This window comes from Callospermophilus lateralis, chromosome 7 (genome assembly GCF_048772815.1).
Source record: "Callospermophilus lateralis isolate mCalLat2 chromosome 7, mCalLat2.hap1, whole genome shotgun sequence".
NCBI classification, from domain to species: domain Eukaryota; kingdom Metazoa; phylum Chordata; class Mammalia; order Rodentia; family Sciuridae; genus Callospermophilus; species Callospermophilus lateralis.
Window position 1 is genome coordinate 137,264,614 of NC_135311.1, and position 20,530 is coordinate 137,285,143.

General features: G+C 36.7%; 1 protein-coding gene across 6 annotated transcripts in view; it reads right to left on the bottom strand.

Moving 5' to 3' along the window:
• Positions 1-20,530, bottom strand: part of Kif1b (kinesin family member 1B) — a 152,021-nt gene that overhangs the window by 108,722 nt on the left and 22,769 nt on the right. For all 6 annotated transcript variants that reach the window (XM_076861327.2, XM_076861325.2, XM_076861324.2 and 3 more), the window contains exon 3: positions 1,976-2,052. In XM_076861327.2, coding sequence (XP_076717442.2) covers positions 1,976-2,052 — 77 coding nt within the window. The remainder of the gene's footprint in view (positions 1-1,975; positions 2,053-20,530) is intronic.

Here is a 20,530-nt window from a genome sequence, read left to right on the forward strand (position 1 = left end):
ATAGAAACCCAAAACATGCCACACATTTTTAACTACCTACTACATGAAGGTTTTCTTGTTATTCTTCTCCTTCCCGCCCAACTAAGCTTTATTAAGAGGCATCCAGGTCAGCCATGCACAAAAACTTCAAGGTGAAATTTATCTGGCATAATTATGTTTCATTTTCCATAACCTTATACTACTCTGTTCATAAGGAGCTCCAAGAAGATTTTCTTGAGTAGAAAATGGGAATAAAAGATCAAAGTTCAGGTCCACATTAAAAAAATACTTCTTTGAACTCACTTAGCTAATGAGGCTCTTTTCAATAAACATAGCTTTCAGTGAAGAATGCTTACAATTCATTCCAGACTATTCCTTAGCAATTAGCTTTCGTTGATAAATATTAAAAAAAAAAAAAAAAAAAAAAACTATTATTTAGGTGTAGATGGACACAACACAATGCCTTTATTTTTATGTGGTGCTGAGGATCGAACCCAGGTCCCACCCGTGCTAGGGGAGCGCTCTACCGTTGAGCCACAATCCCATCCCATGTTCATAGTTTAAAACATCTCTTACTCCTCAATGTAAAACAGGACAAACAAAAACTAAAACATACAACAGAGATGGATGGTACAAAAGCAAACTCCAGTTTAGAACAATCCCTAAAAGCCAGCAAACACTAGGGTCATACAGTGAGTAAAGGTGCCATGGTGGCCCCTATTCTCCATTTTCCTAGATGTTAATGATATCTTGTTTTCCTTGTGGATTTGCAGGTTCTTTCCAAACATTCAGAACACATCGATCTACTGTGATTAAAAAAAAAAAAAAAAAGAAAAGAAAAGAAAAAACAAGCCAGATGTGGTGGCCCACAGCTACTCTAGAGGCTGAGGTAGGAGGAGCACAAGTTGGAGGCCAGCATCAGCAACTTAGCAAGACACTGTTGCTGGGGTTGTAGGCAAAGTAGAGCATTCACCTCACATGTATGAAGCACTGGGTTCAATCCTCGGCACCACATACAAATAAAATTGTTTCCATTTACAACTAAAAAATATTTTAAAAATAAAAATAAAAAAAGACTGAGGATAGGGCCGAGGATATAGCTCAGTGGTAGAGCAACCCTGGATCTATTCCCAGTAACACAAATCAAACTAACAAATGAACAACAATTTAACTGAGGTCATTCTAATCTTCCTAGATATATCTTCAAAATTTTAACTTAAAACTAGCAATACACTGGGGCTGGGGTTGTGGCTCAGCAGTAGTACGCTCCCCTAGCACGTGTGAAACCCTGGGTTCGATCCTCAGCACCACGTAAAAATAAATAAATAAAATAAAGGTATTGTGTTCAACTACAAAAACTAAAAAATAAATCCAAAAAAAAAAAAAAAAACGAACTGGCAATACACTAAGTAATTTGGCACTACCTAAGATCTGTAAGTACAATAACGTTCATAATGCAAATCCTAAAATACTTCTAAATAAATCCTCAAGGAATATCTAAATCAGAGAAAATTAGGTTCCATATTTAGTGTAAACTAAATGCTTATATGTATGTGTGTGTGTATGTGTATACATAGATAGATAGACAGATATAGATAGATATATGGGGGGGTACATAAACTTTCCATCAAATAAAATACTTTGTTTTATTCTTTAGATAATATTCACTATATCAAAAAAATGTAGTCATGGCTGAGCGTAGGACACATGCCTGTAATCACAGCAGCTCAGAAGACTTGAGGCAGGAAGATTGAGAGTTCAAAGTCAACTTCAGCTAAAATGAGACACTAAGCAACTCAGTGAGACCCTGTCTCAAAATACAAAACAGGGCTAGGGATGTCGCACTCAGTGGTTGAGTGCCCCTGAGGTCAATTCCAGTACTACCACCCCCACCCCCAAAAAAAGTCATGCTTGACCACACTTACAAACCAAGAATAAGACCAGCTCCAGCAGGGAAAATACTAACATGAAAGTAAAGAGGAGGAAAGAAACTCACCGAGGTGTGAGACCAATAGGAGTAGTCGAAGCTGAAGGACTTTGGTGCTTCCTTTGGGTTCTTTGGGTTAATAATACCTAGAGGATGAAAATGTTTCCATTAAGTCTCTCAGTAACAAGTTCATTAATTCAAAATGACATTACACTGTATGTTCAAAAATATCTAAATCAGTATATTCATAGCAATGAATCTCAATAGGGCAATCAAAACATAAAAGCATCATGGGTTTTTTTTTTTTAAGTTGTGGTTGGGTATAATATCTTTATTTTATTTATTTAATTTTTATGTGGTGCTGAGGATCTCGAACCCAGGGCCTTGCATATGCAAGGTAAGTACTCTACCACTAAGCCACAACCCCAGCCCCCAAAAGTATCACATTTTGAAGACATAATTTACATATGGAACTTCAAAAAACTCAGGCCAAAAAACAGTTAAGTGGGTGTTACCAGTATTACCAGAGGCAAATATACAGTGAGTTCTCAGAAAATACTGAGAATTACTGGTTACCAGTTTACCAGAGGCAAATATACAGTGAGTTCTCAGAAAATATTCTGTGATTGAATGTTTATCATTCTCCCTAGGAAAGCAGCAGTCAAAATTTAGAAATGAATCATGTTACAAGTTCAAGGTACCTCATAAAGTTTGAAATATGTCGACAAATCAGAAATAATTAGAAAAATATTGCATTAATCCAACCACAATTTGTAACCAACTCTTTTTAAAGATCTTACTATCTACTTCAGAAAAGCATGTGAAAATGAAGCATTCATAGTTGAAATCCTTGGTTGACAAAAATGAATATGTAAGTTATTACATATGAAGTAAGCACATATATGTGTTTATACAGTGGAGTTGCAGACTACTAAATTTTCTGTAGAATGTTAAGTTACTTTTTGACTTAAAAGCATGAAGTCACTGCCCATATTAAAAGTGATTTGTCGTTTAATCCACTCTAAACTTCAGGGGCTGACTGTGAAGCTTAATATCTTCCTTTTTCATACACACAAAGTTTCTGGCTCCTCATTTTTCACATGACACAGAATCCTTGTAACATGTGGTCATGAAATCTGGAAGACTGGACATCTCAACAAATCTGCTTCTCTAAAACAGGGCCACATCCCAGACTATCAGTGAGATCAGGATTAAAAAATAAATCTGTCTCAGGCAGCTGCTGCTCAGGACACAAATAGCAACAGTTGCTATGGTGCTTAGCTCCCTCTCTCGCTCTCGCTCTCTCTCTCTCTGGATTCCACTGGGTACAGCCACACACTTACGTTCCAACCTCAAATGCTGACAGAGTATTAATAAGGCTCACACTGCACATAATCATGTGACAAGGGGACACAGTTCTAGAAAGAACATCTCTCAAAACACAAATGATTACATTAATTACCATTAATGGTATTTAAAATGGTAATCTAAGCAAGGAAGTGTACTTCTTTTAAAAATGTTTAATTTTTAGTTGTAGTTGGACACAATTCCTTTATTCCATTCATTTATTTTTATGTGGTGCTAAGGATCAAACCCAGGGCCCTTCCTATGCTAGGCGAGTGCTCTACCACTGAGCCACAACTCCAGCCCCAAGGAAATGTACTTCTAACCAAAAGGTACTATATACAAGATTTAAATAACTGCCAACATATAAAGAGCAGTTACTCAGAGACAGAAATATTTTTGTTTATCTCTTTAATTCTCCCAACTGCTCAAGAGGCAAATGTTTTCGCATTCTCATTGTATAGATGAAACAGGCTCCAGAGCTCACACTTTTAGCCAAATACCATCATTTAAATGCCTGCTCTCTATGTCTGTGAGCGAATGCCAAGACAAAGGACAGTAAGGCATTTTGTGCATATGCATAATTATACCATTTCAAAATTAAACCACCACCATTATTTAAAACCCCCTATCCATTTAAAACTGGGAATTACAAGGATCATATACCATACAAACTCTACCAACAAAATGAAAATTAGCATCCCACTGCATGATCCAGATTCTGGATTTCAGTGACTTGGCAATGAGAATTCCATTAAAGACAGGTAGGTGGCACACACCTGTAATCCCCAGGGCCCAAGAGGCTGAGGCAGGAGGTCCACAAGTTCAAAGTCAGCCATAGCAACTTAGCAAGACCCTCTCTCAAAATTTAAAAAAAATAAAATAAAAAACAGGCTGGGGATGTGGCTCAGTGGTTAAGCACCCCTGGTTTCAATCCCCTGTGCAAAAAAAAAAGAAATCTGATGAGATGCAGGGTACTCCCTCTGAAGTATCTTTACCACTCTAAAACAAAACATTTCCAATTTCTGCAAATTATTTTAAAGTCACATTTCATACATTCTTTTAGCTACCAACTTTTGCGAAAGAACCAATTCTCACATCCTATCCCATCGTTGTCTTTTTTCTAGAAAAGAAAAAGAAAAGTACACCAACGAGTTAATTTTTTCAAGGTACATATGATCCTTCCCTCCTTCTCAGGATTCCCTTCTCCCAGATCTGTAAAAATTCTGATACCAGTTATTTTTCCTTATTTATATCTTCAAAACCAATCTACAATGGACTGTGGTCGTGGCTCAGTGGAGAGCATTTGCCTAGCAAGCATGAGGCACTGGGTTTGGTCCTTAGCACCACGTAAAAATAAATAAAGGTGGGCTGGGGATGTGGCTCAAGCGGTAGCAGGCTGCTTGGCATGCGTGCGGTCCAGGTTCAATCCTCAGCACCACATACAAACAATGATGTTGTGTCCGCCGAAAACTAAAAAAAAAAAAAGTTTTATATATATATATATATATATAAATAATTCTCTCTGTCTCTCTCTCTCTTAAAAATAAATAAATAAATAAATAAATAAAGGTGTTGTGCCCATCTAAAAATATTTTTTTAAAAATCTATACCTACCAACAATGAACACCTTTTAACATAAATATACAGTTTTTTAACAACCCTAGGGTCTAGGGTTGTGGCTCAAGCAGTAGAGCACTTGCCTAGTACTTATGAGGCCCTTGATTTGATCCTCAGCACTACATAAAAATAAATAAATAAAATAAAGGTATTTTTTTAAAAAAAGCTCTTTATAGGACTGAGGATGGAGCTTGTGGTAGAGTATTTTCATGGCAAGTGCAAGGCCCTGGGTCCCATCCCCAGAAATGCAAAGAAAAAAAAGTCTCTTTATATTTGACAAACAACATTAAATTTACCCACAATATTTAAAAAGAATTCAACTTCAATTTCCAAATGAGAAATGTAAGACACTTTAGAACAATATAGAAATTCAATATCGCTATTACCTCTTTCAGAAGGCACTTGTGATTTCTACATCTTAAAATCAGTACCTAGAGTTATTTTATTTATTTATTTATTTTTTAATATTTATTTTCTAGTTCTCGGCGGACACAACATCTTTGCTGGTATGTGGTGCTGAGGATCGAATCCGGGCCACCTGCATGCCATGCGAGCGCGCTACCGCTTGAGCCACATCCCCAGCCTTGAGTTATTTTATTCTTTATAAAATAACTTGAATACATTTTTCCTAATAAAAAATTTTAAACAATAGAACTTGGAAACAAAAAAAATTTTTACAGGGATAAAATCTCAATAACAGCATTTACACTCATTAAACCCTCTAAACAAAAGCCCTTAAAGGACGAGGTTATTTCCATGGACAATGAGTTAGTGTTTTTAAATATGCCAAACAATTTTTCTTGTTCTTCCCCACCGACCAATACTGAGGATTGAACCTAGGGGCTCTTTACCTGAGCTACATCCCCAGCCCTTTTTATTTTTTATTTTGAGACAGGGTCTTACTAAGTTGCCCAGGCTAGCTACAAACTTGTGATCCTCCTGCCTCAGATTTTAGAGTAGCTAGAATCACAGGTGTATGCCATCATACCCAGCAGTATTTTTCTTTCTGAATTAATAATGGTTGAGGTATACCTCCCTATCTCTAGCCCAATAAAGAAATTGGAAGATTCTGACCTAAAAGGGAAGGGGAAGGCCTAGGGTTGTGGCTCAGCGGTGGACCGCTCACCTAGCATGTGCGGGGTGCTGGGTTAGTCCTCAGCACCACATAAAAAATAAATAAATAAAATAAAGGTATTGTGTCTGACTACAACTAAAGGAAAATATTTTTTAAAAAAGGAAGAGGAGCAGCTCAAGAGGCTGAGGCAAAAAAAAAAGCACAGGTTTGAAGCCAGACTCAACAACTTGGCGAGGCTCTAAGCTAACTTAGACCTTGTCTCAAAATTAAAATGAAAAGAACTGGGGGTTTTTGGCTTGGTAATTAAGTGCCACTGGATTCAATCCCAAGTATAAAAAACAAAAAACAACAACAAAAGGGTGGAGGACGACAGTATTATTCTATCTTGTAATAGAACACTGGATTTGGAATAAAGGACCAATATCAGTGCCTACATATCAGTACATCATTTAATAGAAGTTTATAAAGAAATATTATACTTAGATTTTTGTGTGTGAGACTCTGGGTATTACAGTGCCCATCTTCTGCTTCCTGACTGCCATGATGTTCTACCTCATCACAAGCCCAACCACAGACTGAAACCATGAACCAAAATAAATCCTTCCTCCCTTTCAGTCAATTTTATCTAAACTTTTGTCACAATCACAAAAAACTAATGAACACAACCACACTGTAAATGATGAGAGATGTTAACTCATCAAATTGAGAAGCCAAATCCAGTGAAGGCTTATGACCAAGGCAAGGATTTTAAGTTTTACTCTAAAAATAATAAGAAGCTAATGAAGAATTTTAAGCAGAGGGGCAGCATATCTGATTTATACCTCTAAACTATGTCTGGCTACTACATGGGGACATGGGTAGAAAGCAGAGACAAGAAGCTATTGTAATACTGACTTTGGGTTAAAGTAAAAATGGTAAAAAGTGATTGAGGATATATTATGAAGGTAAAGACAATAGGACTTACTGATGGAATCTGTGAGGAAAAGGGAAAAGGCAAGAATGACTATTTTTGATCTGTGCAGCTAAAAGAATGGGTAATGAAAGAGCAGCCACTTTGGTTGGGTGAGAAAGGGGGAAACCACAGTTCTGTTTAGGACATGTTGGGTTTGAGACACTTCTTAAGACTTTCAAGTAGAGTTAAGCTGGCATTGGGTGGACAACTCTAGGAAGAGTCCTACAGAAAGATCCAGGCAGAAGAAATTAACCTGGGAGTCACTGTTCCAATGGCATTTAAAGGCTTGGGACTGGATGAAATCACCTGCAGGGTCTGTCTTCTCTGGAGATAGAGAAATAAGGACAAAGGACTGTTTGGGTGAAGAAGAACTGAGGGTGGCCTAGAGGAAGGCAATAGGGAGGGCACCGGGTATGGCAGCCAGGATATGAAAGTGATTCAGGAGGCAGGCAAACTATGTTTCCTACCATTACTACAATGATCTTCATTAAAACCAACTTCAGGACTCCCCAGGGAATGAGTCTTTGCTCAGACTGTCTCGTGATTTTCCAATCCCTTGCTCTGCTAACCTGCTCCTTTGGGCCCTGGATCCAGTAACCATCCAAATCTTGTCTGATTTCAAAGCTGTTTTCTTGAGTCTTCCTTCATGAATCTGAAAGGCAGCCACAACATGTAAGACCTGAATGTTTTCCCCTCAAGTCCAAAAGAATGACCCCTCATTCATCCTCTCCATACAACCCCCACACCTTCACTCTGTCTTCAAATTTTGTCCTCATGCTATAGCCAACACTGGTTACCTCAGGAAAGCCAAGGACACTCGGGATAGTGTCCTTACTATCAAGGCTGTCTTTACCCCTATCCATGAGAAACATCTTCAAAACAGTGATCACACAAAATGTTACTTATGAACCACAGCTGACCACGTTCTCTTTCTTGGAGCCACTCCAAGTCAAAATTACTAGCCATATAAAGTCTGTTAAATGCCTCAATTTAACCCTTTTTTCTCCTTGTCTTTTTTCCAATTTTATTATCTTGCCATCTTTATGCAGAAATGATGTTTTCATCACTGAGCCCTAGAAAATAAGGCAGTCAAAACACATTTGTACTTAAAAGCCTTTTTATCCTGCAGAATAAATGTGTTTATCTAATATCTCAAAGTCTCTAATGTAGTAATTATACTGTTGCTAGCAAACTACTAAGATTTTGTCTGTGACTATAATTAACATATCAGTATAGCAACACTGTAACTTTATATTTACTTTTCTCACAAAGCATGTTCCCGGCTTGTTAAAAAGTCTAGTGGTATCTTCAGTACAACCTTCCTCTTCCAAAATCCTCAAATAACAAAAATTTTAAAAAATTAGTATACAGGCTGGGGTTGTAGCTCAGTGGTAGAGCACTTGCCTAGTACGTGTGAGGCCCTGGGTTCGATTCTCAGCACCGCGTATAAATAAATAAAATAAAAGTCTATTGACAACTAAAAAAATACCTTAAAAGGAAAAAAATTTTTTTAAAATGGTATACAATTAGGGCTGAGGTTGTAGCTCGATAAAAGAGCACTTGCATAGCACGTATGAGGCACTGTGTTCGATCCTCAGCACCAAATAAAAAAATACATAAATAAAATAAATGTGGGGGGCTGGGGTTATGGCTCAGCGGTAGAGTGCTCGCCTCACACGTGCAAGGCCCTGGGTTCGATCCTCAGCATCACATAAAAATAAATAAATAAAATAAGCACATTATGTCCATCTACAACTAAAATATATATACAAAAAAATGGTATACAATTAAAAAATACTGTGTGTGCCAATTATATTTTAAAACCATAAAATCAAAACCCATAGACAGCTCCTTCCCCTTCTCACAGCAATATATTCTGGAAATATAGTAAAATGTTTACACAAAGCATATTGTCATAAAGCAGAGCAAAAGACCTATCATAAAGCTCCTTCATCATTTTAAAATAACAAACTTAGATTCTAATCTTACAAAACAGGCATAAATATACCATATGTGTTCATCATAATCTCAATCCCAGAGTTCTAGAAAATAAATATATATCCAGGTGCAACGGCACACACCTGTAATCCCAGAAACTTGGAAGGCTGAGGCAGGAGGATCATAAGCTCAAAGCCAGCCTCAGCAAAGTAGCAAGGCCCTAAGCAACTAGGTCAAACTGTCTCAAGGAGCTGGAGTTGTATGTAGCTCAGTGGTAAGCTCTTGCCTAGCACATCTTAGACACTGGGTTCACTCCTCAGCACCACATAAAAGTAAATAAAATAAAGGTATTGTGTCCATCTACAACTAAAAGTTTTTTTTGGTTTTTTTTTTTTTTAAGTCTCAAAATGATGGGCATGGTGGCACATACGTGTATCCCAGCAGATCAGGAAGCTGAGGCAGGAGGATCCTGAGTTCAAAGCCAGCCTCAGCAAAAGCAAGGCACTAAGCAAGACCCTGTCTCTAAATAAAATATGAAATAGAGCTGGGAATGTGGCTCAGTAGATGAGTTCCCCTGAGTTCAATCCCTGATATTCACCCCCCAAAAAAGTCTCAAAGTAAAAATTTTAAAAATGCGGGGGAAGGCTAGGGATCTAGCTAAGTGCCCCTAGGTTTAATCCCTGGCACCAAATAAATAAATAAATAAATATGCAACATGAGAAGAAAAAAAAAAAACCTGCAATTCCTTAGTGCCATTATGTGATCACCATTACATAAAATAAACTAGATATAATATTCTTGAAACTTTCACATGACAGTTCTGCTCTTCCTAAACAAATTTAATAATTTTAAAGAGAAACAATCTGAAAGGCATGGAGCACTGAATCCAAGTGACCCAAAGACTTCTACACTGGTAATTGTGATCCCCTCCCTTTTTTCATGACTTTACTCTTTCAAGAAGAGACACCAAGATAAATATTAACCTAACAGTAAAATTCAAATTAGACAAAGACATTCAGGATTGCTGCACAGAAAAGTGGAAAAACTATCTTAAGAGGCGACAGAAGGGGCTGGGGCTGGGGCTCAGTGGTAGAGCACTCGCCTAGCATGTGCAAGGCCCTGGGTTCGATCCTCAGCACCACATAATAATAAAAAAAAAAAAAAAAAAAATGCATTTAAAAAAAAAAAGAGGTGACAGAAGAAAAAAGTGAGGAGCAGGCAGCCAAGTATGTTTTCTGGTTCTCCCAATTCCCAGATTTGTGAGAGCCCAGGCAAGTGGGCTAGCACCCCCAGGCCTCAGTGCCACCTTCTGTGAATTTAAGAAGATTAAAGTACCATTATTGTGATGGTGCCTAAGTGTGCCTGGCACAGCTTAAATGTTTGTTGTTGTTAATTACTAATCATGGTATTTTTCCTCAACAAAAGGCAATTTAAAAAGTAAAGGTTTTTGTTTTTCCTTTCACCCATTTTGCCCTCCTCAAGTTTATTCACAATGAAAGGAACTCTGGTATCAGACCAGAACAATGTCTGGGGAAACAATACATGTAGTTAAATCATTTCCTCATTGTTCAGCTTCTGCTAATTCTGGCCCTTCAGTTCCCTGTTCTCCAAAACAAAGGCCTCTCAGACATTTCCTACCTTTCCCCTCCCACCCCTCCTTAATTTGGATGCCCATCCTCAGTGCATTACTAACAGTCATCACACTACTTCCATTACTATGTATATCTAACACAAGTCTAAAAACTCTGAAAGTTTGGTGGCCTGTATGCTAAACACCAAAAACCTAATTTCCCATAGACATTTGAAAATATAATTTCATGTTTCTTATTCCTACCACTTGTAAGACTTCATCCAACAATACAATTAAAAATAGTCTTAGCCTATTATAATACCCATTCCTTGAAAGAGCAAAAATTAAATCTATGAATGCCCACTGTGCCTAACAGGACTAGAAGTAGTGGTTCCTTTTAAACTAACCGCTCTCCAGACTGTTGGCTCCCATTACAAGGCTTCACATTTCACTGGGCAACTACCAAAAGCAATCAGCACCATGTTACTGGCATGAACTTTTAAAAATGAACTCCAAAGCATCTCTTGAGAGTTGCAAAGAAGGAAGGACAGGAGGAAGGAAGGAAGGAAGGAAGGAAGGAAGGAAGGAAGGAAGGGAAGGAAGGAAAGGAAAGGGATGAAACAACCTCTGGACATGAGAAACCAACAAAAGCACATATAAAAGCAACATAAAGTTCAGTTTGGGTATTCATCAACGTGACCTCAAATGACTAGAGAGTAAGATGAAAAGCAACAAAGAAAGAAGACTAGATTTCCTATTAAAAAAAATTTCCCATTGTCTCTCTTAGATGATTTGATGTGACAACAATTTATTTAAGTAGTTAAGGAAGTTTAAATTATATAATATAATAAAAAGCAATTCCAACTTCACAACAAAAAAAAGCCCCCTCCAACTTTGTGTTGGCTTTAATAATCTTTGCCCTTATATTTTCTCACTGAAAGTAATTTAGTGACAAATTAAAATTAATGACAAAATATTTTAAAATACCATATTATTTCATTTGATCCTTACAATAACCATGCAACACCATTTTTTGTGCGTATGTGTGCTGGAAATTGAACCCCGTTTGTTGCAACTGCTAAACATGCACTCTAATGCTGAGCTACACACCCTAACCTAACATCTCCATTTAATAAGAATTTAAAGCTTTAATACCTGAAAACACATGATGAATTAAATAAAACATGGGTACACCCAGTCCTGAAATCTTATTTTTAAGCATATTTAAGAAAAGGAGGGTTGGGCTGTAGCTTAGTGGCAGAGTGCTTATCTAGCATGTGTGGGGCACTGGACTGGATCCTCAGCACCTCATATAAATAAATAAATAAATAAATAAATAGAATTATTATTTTTAAAGGGGGGGGGGGGCTAGGAAGTATAGATCAGTGGTAGAGCGCCCCTGGGTTTAATAGCCAGTACCAAAAAAGAAAAAGTTATGGAGGTGTTACATGAATTAGAAGGAACCCTACCAAAAAAAAAAAGACCATATTATAGAATTTTATATAGTCACTAAGTCATGTAGAAAAATAGTTACACTGAAAACAGCAGATGAGAAAAAGCAAGCTAAAAAGTAGTGTGTGTGTGTGTGTGTGTGTGTGTGTGCACGTGCGCGCAAAAAATTTAATATGTGTACAGGTACAAGAAAGGAAAAGAGCAGCATACACATCGAGATGTTAACAGTAACTGTCTCTGAGTGGTAAGATTAGAAATGATTTTTCTTTATTTTTTTTTATTTTCCAATTTTTCAATTACTTTTGTTTTCAGACAAAAGACTTTAACATGGTATTTTTACATTCTAGAGCTAACAGATTTATCTCATTAATGGATGTACTAAATATGTCAGTAAAGTGTTCTAAAACAAGGGACAAAGACAGGTAGAACCTGCGCTATGAGAGCTAACAAATTATCTACCTTTTGTATTTTTTTTAATTAACAGTGTTAAGCTGTGATACTGATGGAGTAAAGTTGACACTAGGTAAAACACCAGAAGACAACTCCTTGACAAGAGTTAGAGAAGCAGTCAATGTCTTGGGAGAACAGTAATATGCTATTATTTGCTACAAAAGAAAAAAAAATTGGCATTCCTCAAACAAAAGTTTCCTGAGACTCTAAGCCTCATTTTGATCTATTTTAAAAACATTTTTTAAAATATTGTTCAGGGCTGGGGATGTGGCTCAAGCGGTAGCGCGCTCGCCTGGCATGCGTGCGGCCTGGGTTCGATTCTCAGCACCAAATACAAACAAAGATGTTGTGTCCGCCGAAAAACTAAAAATAAAAATAAAAATATTAAAATTCTCTCTCTAAAAAAAAAAAAAAATATTGTTCAAAGCCAGGCACGGTGGAGCACACCTATAATTCCTGCAGCTGGCTCTGTAGGCTGAGACAGGAAGGTTTCAAGTTCAAAGCCAGCCTCAGCAACAGCAAGGTGCTAAGCAATTTAGTGAGATCCTTCTCTAAATAAAACACAAAAGAAGGATGTGGCTCAGTGGTCAAGTGAGTAGCAAAAAAAAAAAAAAAAAAATTGTTCAGTAGATATTTGAAAGAAGTTGTTACTAATTCAGAAGAAAAATTATATATAGCAAATGATAAGAGAAAGGTAAAGCAAATTCAATTTACTGAACACTTATTTTAGGAAGGTAAAAGAGATATCAAACACAACCTCAGAACTATTTCTTTTCCCCTTCAGGCTGCTGTCTTTCTTATGAGACACATTTTGTCAAGTGAAAACTGCGTATCAGCGCTTAGTCCAAGAGGACATGACTGAAGTACTGCAGAGAAGAGGAGGACCCTGATAGCCAGATTAAAGAGCTGTTAAATAAGAAATAAGCATGCTACTTATTCTAATTTGCTGGAAAACAGATAAATACCCAAGATAATTACAGAATAATACTTTTCCCTGAACAATAACTCCCAGTATTTTCCTAATGTAAAGAAAACAATGACAAGTCACAGAGAGCAATTACTGCTGCAAAACCATACTTAAGTCAAAAGAATCCTCTTTTGTTCACTGAAGCAACCAAAACACGCAATCCTCAGTTGCTCCCAAGGCAGTGCTATAAATACAAATTCTACAGCAAGAACTTGAGAAAAACTGCAAGATATGCCAAGAAGAAAAAAATGATTTCAACACCAATGTGCCATTAAATTGTATTCATATAACCAATCAATACTTTATTGACAAATGTCAAAGTTATCTTCATTTCCAAAATCAAGAAGATCAGAAGCAGATAAATTTAGAAGATATGCGTATAACATACCAAAACAATTTTCCTTTCACTACAAACAAAATGCCTTTCTATGATATATCTAAGTAATCAAATGCAATAGTGTTTTTAAATGTATACAACAACAAAAAAATACACCCGATATCTACAAATGGCACCATCTAATATCCTCTTTATGACCCCAAACTTTATCTAAGCAGAATAAACAACATTATAAATATAGAGATACATTTCAGAATGTCAACTAAGCAATCCGCCACATGAGAAGTCATGAACTACTAAATAAAACTGTGTTGAATGTAGAAGAAATAACAAAGTATGTGTTGAATTATGAGGGAAGGGAAGGGAAGTGGTAATTTAAAAACTGAAAGGGGGCAGAAGGATCAGGGTGACAATGGTCCCCAGCCAAATCAGTGGCCAACAGACATGTCTGACAAAGAAAGGTAACCTCAAGGATCATGTCTTCCCCTACTCTGACACTGCAGAGGAAATGTGTCATTAATTACAGTCAATATCCCTGAAGGAAAAGAAAGCTATCGATAATCAGGCCCAGGTCCTAGACTTTCCCCTTTGTTGACCTGTTTTAACTGCTTTTAACCAACTCCAGTTGACTAAATGTAGCATCATTTCAGAGGCACCTTTATTTTTACTCACCATCTCCAAACACACACACACACACACACACACACTCCTTTGTTGCTATAGCTGCAAGTCCTAACCACAAGAAAAGTGTTGCATTTCAGAATTTTTAAAAAGTTTACTGCCACTGGTAGCCAATCTGATTTCGATACAGTTTACTAAACTCTCTCCTTATGCCCTATAAACCTCTTCTTTAAAAAAAAAAAAAAAAAAAAATCTTTATTTCATTTTTATGTGGTGCTGAGGATCAAACCTAGTGCCTCACATGTGCTAGGTGAGCGCTGTTACCTCTGAGCCACAACCCCAGCCCCTATAAACCTCTTTATATTCTTGTTGCTTACCTTCTTTTATTCCAGTAAATGAGAATCATTTAATCAATGAACATTTGACTGTATAAGTAAAGATTCCAGTATGAAGTTTCCTCAAAAGACTAGGAATGGAACCACCAATGTGATCCAATTATGCTACTCCATGTTTATAGCAGCACAATTCACAAGAGCCAAACTGTGGAACCAACCAGCCTAGGTGTTCATCAGTGAATGAACAGATAAAGAAAATGTGGTACATATACCCAAAGAAGATTAATTCAGCCATAAAAAAGTCAAATAAGGGCTGGGGTTGTGGCTCAGAGGTAGAGTGCTTGTCTACCATGTGTGAGGCCCTGGGTTCAATCCTCAGCACCACATAAAAATAAATAAATAAAATAAAGGTATTGTGTCCAACTACAACTAAAAAAATAAATATTTTAAAAAAAGAAGTCAAATGAAATTATGTCATTTGCAAGAAAATGAATAAAACATGAGAATACTACTAAGCAAAATAAGCCAAACTCCCAAAAGTCAAGGGTCAAATATTTTCTCTCATAGGTGGAAGCTAAATAAGAAAAAGGACAATAAAGGTATGGGGATGGAGGGAATATCATGAAAACGAAAGAGAGATCAGTAGAGTAGAGGGAAGGGTCCAGGGGAGGGATGAGGGGAGCAAAATACTGGGAAATAACATTGGTCAAATTATGCTGTTACATTGTGTACATGTAAGTAATAATGAATCCCATCATTACACAAAATTATAATTCACCAATTTAAAAAGTGGAAAAAACATACAAAAAATTAAAGATTTTCCACTTTGGAAAGAAAAAGAGCAAACACCTGGCTACAAGGTTTTGAAATGAGCATACTATAAGCAAGAACTTACATGCCTTGTATATAATATGCCCTATTCCCTACTATGAGCAGGTATATGTATACAACATCTTTATTTGCAAGATTAACTAAGATTGCCAGGTGTGGTGGCCTAAATCCTAGCTACTGGGGAGGCTGAAAGAGGAAGATTGAAAGTTCAAGGCCAGGCTGAGCAACTTAGGGAGACCCTGTCTCAAAATAAAATAAAAAGGGCTTGCCAGGCATGGCAGAGTGTGTCTGTAATTCCAGCTACTCAGGAGGTTGAGGCAAGAGGATTCCAAAGTATACGTCAGTCCTGGCAATTTGGTAAGCCCCTGTCTTTATAAAAAAAAAAAAAAAAAAAAAAAAAAAAACTAAAAAAGGCAGGTGATATAGCTCAGTGGAAGACCCTGGGCAAAGGAAGAATAAAACAAAATACTGCAACTCAATCACCCAACGGAGTATATATCTCACATCATAAGTGAAACATCAGCTTTATATATACCTCCGGTTTCTCTCAATTTATGAAGGTTCACTATCTCCAGATTTACACATAAAACTTATTCATAAATGTGAGCAGTTAAATCATTAACTCCCCCATTTTCCTTTTTACAAATTAGACAATTGGCTGGGGATGTGGCTCAAGCGGTATCGCACTCGCCTGGCATGCGTGCGGCCCAGGTTCGATCCTCAACACCACATACAAACAAAGATGTTGTGTCCGCCGAAAACTAAAAAATAAATATTAAAAATTCTCTCTCTCTCTCTCCCTCTCTCACTCTCTCTTTAAAAAAAAAAAAAAACAAATTAGACAATAAAAAATGCCTCCTGCTGTTTAACCAATGTGATCCTGCAATCTGTACACGTGGAAAAATAAGATTACATACCCCATTTGAATCAAATGTATGATGTCAAGATCATTGTAATGTCTTGAGAAACTAATAAAAAAAAATTAAAAATAAATAAATAAAATAAAAAATGCCTCCTAAGTGGGAGAAACTAATATAATGATATCATTGAACAAAGACATTTATATGCACTCAGGACTCTAAAATGTCAAGGCAGTAACATTTATCTAGGCCATGGAAAATATTTCCTTCAAAATCAGAAAGTGCTTAAGTAAAATGGCTGCTACTTGGTTTTCAGATTTTGCATTCCCTAAAGCACTCTTTATACTTTTCTAGTTTTTCATAAAAGATCTGATAGCAGGAATATTCCACTGCATTCCATGTGCAATCAGCTATAATCCCTGTGAGCAGCAATACAGGCCAGTTCGCCAGCACAGCAGCCTTTTAATGAAGCTAACACACATGGATACAGCATACTCATTTCATCTCATTTTTGCAAGAATGCATGCACTCTCCCCATCTAAACCCACCACTTAGCCATTAATATTCCAAACATCCACTACACTGGTATATTAGGTTAAATCCTATTCATTCCTCAAGGTTCAGCGTAACCACTATTTTTCATCAACGACTCCTTGCATTTACTCTTTTCCAAACTCACACTTCTACTTTTTAAAAACATTTTTTAATGGCAATTATCATTTGATCACTTTCATTCTATATTAGTTATTTGTGTATATCTTGGTATCTCCTATCACAAACTTTAAGGACACCATAAAAAGGACAGGGTCCAATGATGCATTAGTCTCTCCAACTACTATAGACTCATTTTATAGTAGACTCTCAAAAAGGTAAAAGGGAAAGAAAGGAAGGGCAAGGCAGAGCAGAGCCATTAGTCCACTTTTAAACAATATGTGTTAAAAGAAATCATTAGCAGTTCAGCATGTGCTTGAGGTGGTCCAGAGATGAGTATTCACATTCTAGTATAGGACTAGTATATTTCACATACTAGTATTCTCTAACTGAATATTTACTTTGTGTTCAAAATGAACCCCATTATTATGTATAAATACAATGCAATAATTTTAAAAGATTGGGAACCCAGACATTTCATCTATAATATTTAATCAAAAGATATATCAAGGGCTGGGGATGTGGCTCAAGCGGTAGCTCGCTCGCCTGGCATGCGTGCGGCCCAGGTTCGATCCTCAGCACCACATACAAAGATGTTGTGTCTGCCAAGAACTAAAAAATAAATATTAAAAAATTCTCTCTCTCTCTCTCTCTCTTAAAAAAAAAGATATATCAATATTTTTAATAATTCTGGAGATTTTTGTGGGAGATAAACCAAAATGGGTGAGTAGAATTTATATCCCAACCAATTCTAAAATTTTATAGACTTATTCTCAAAAGATTTTCAACTAAAAATCTTATTTCCTTCTTCAATTTGCTTTCGACACAAATTAAAACATCTGAAATTCTTCCAGCCTGAATATCACATTTGGATGATTTTACTTTATCCTCTAAACTGAATTCATTTTTTTTTAAGAGAGAGAGAGAGAGAGAATTTAATATTTATTTTTTCATTTTCGGCAGACACAACATCTTTGTATGTGGTGCTGAGGATCGAACCCGGGCCGCACGCATGCCAGGCAAGCGCGCTACCGCTTGAGCCACATCCCCAGCCCCTGACTTCATTTTTAATACAATTAAAATAATAAAGTCAAATAGTGAGTTGCCTAGCCTAGATACGAGACCTAACTCCCTCTTGATTAGCCATCAACAATCTCTTAGGGCTGGGGATGTGGGTCAATCATGGAGTACTTGCCTTGCATGCTTGAAACCCTGGGCTCAATCCCCAGTACCAAAAATATAATCATAATCATATTCTCTTAGTGAGGTTTCTTTTTCTCCCAGTACTGGGGATTGAATCCAGAATTTCATGCATGCTAGGCAAGCTACATCCCCAGTCCATTTTAGTGAGTTTTAATCCATACTAGCAAAATCAGAAAACAAGCAGACCCACATTTATTTCTCTACAGAAAAACTTTACAAGAGTTTAAAGATGGTTTGTCTTCAACAGAACTCTGACTGAAGCCTGAGTCCCCAATGTAACAATATTGAGAGGCAGGAGGCACATGCCTGTAATCCCAGTGACTTGGGAGGCTGAGGCAGGAGGATCACAGCTTCAAGACCATGCTCAGTAACTCACCGAGGCCCTAAACAACTTATCAAGACCTTGTCTCAAAATAAAAAACAAAAAGGGCTGGGGATGTGGGTTGGTTAAGCACCACTCCTGGGGTCAATCCCTGGTACCACGGGGGTGGGGGTTAATTAGTACAACTCCACCCTCATGAAGCAATTAATGTAGTTCTGTGAGAGTCAGTCAGTCAGTTACCACAGGAACGGGTTGCTATAAAGCAGCCTGGCCCTTCCCTTACTCCTTCACACACATCTGCTTGCCTTCTACTTTTCCTCCATTATTGAAGCAGCATGAGACCAACTCAAGAAGTCAAGCAAGTGCCAGTATCATGCTCTTGAACTTCAAGATTGTGAGTCAAAATAAACCTCTTTCCTTTATAAATTACCCAGACATTTTCTTGTCTTAGTCCAGAAAATGGACTAAGACAAGCTTTTAATTGTACTATGTACCAATAGTTTATTGTTCTAGATAGTCAATGGATTACTTTTGACACTTTTTGTAGTACTTAGCATACCATAAGACATGTAGTACATACTTGCTAATAAATAAAACCTTGTTAATTATATGGATAGAAAACAACTTTTACAAATTATAAACATGTATTATATTATTCAAATACTTAAAACATGTAAGGCAGCAGGACACAGTGGTACACACTGTATTCCCAATTACTCGGGAGGTTAAGGCAGGAGGATTACAAGTTTCAGGCCAGCCTCTGTAATTAAGGAAAACCCTTAATTGTCTCAAAAAAATTAAAAGGATGGGGATAAATTTCAGTGATACAGCATCCCTGGATTCAATCCCCAGTACCACCAAAAAAAGAAAACAAAATACAGAGCAGCTACCATTACTTATCACTAATTTAAAGGGGAAAAACTAGATTTAAAAAGATGCTACTGCTTAATCTATTTATAAAGTAAACTTAAATTGTCACTGGAAGAAAATCTAATATAAGTTGCTTATGAGGAAAAGAACTGGTTGACAGGATAAGTCTTTGTGCCAAGCATGGTGGCAAATTTCTGTGATCCTAACTACTCAGGAGGCTGAGGCCAGCCTAGACAATTTATAAAGATCCTGTTTCAAATTTTAAAAAATTAGCCAGTCATAGTGGCCCACGCCTGTAATCCCAGCAGCTGGAAAGGCTGAGACAAAAGGATTGCAAGTTCAAAGCCGGCCTTAGCAGCCACGAAGCACTAAGCAACTCAATGAGACCCAGTCTTTAAATAAAAAATATAAAACAGGGCTGGGGATGTGGCTCATATGGTTGGGTGCCCCTGGGTTCAATCCTCACTACATTAAAAAAAAAAAAGGATTATTCAAGTGTAATTTATATTCCATAAAGTTTACCTATTTAAAGTACACATTCAAGGAGAGGTGGGGAAGGGTTATGAGGATAGGAAAGATGACTAAATGAGATGGACATCATTACCCTAGGTACATATATGATTGCATGAATGGAGTGTCTCTACACTGTGTACAACCAGAGAATTGAAATGTTGCACTCCATTTGTGTATGATTAATTGAAATTTATTCTGCTGTCATGTACAACTAAGTAGAACAAATTTTAAAAAATAAATGAATAAAGTTTACATTCAATGCTGACTTTTGTTGTCTCTTTGACAATTATTCACAAAATATAATTCACAGAACCACTGGCACAATTAACAAAGTTAACATATAAGGGTATAGCTTTTGAGACACCTATCTTTTTTATGTGTTACCAGAGATTAAATCCAGAAGCACCCTGACACTGAGCTGCATCTCCACCCCCTTTTATTTTTTATTTATTTATTTTTTTTTTTAAAAATATTTAGTTAAAATAGAAATTATTATTGCTGTGTGTATATACGTGACTACATGACCAATGTGATTCTGCAACCTGTACACTCAGAAAAATGAGAAAATATATCCCATCTGATTCAAATGTATGATATGTCAAGATCATTATACTGTCATGTGTAACTAATTAAAACAAATTTAAAAATTATAAAAAAAAATTTAGTTTAGTTATAGTTGGACACAATATCTTTATTTATTTATTTTTATGTGG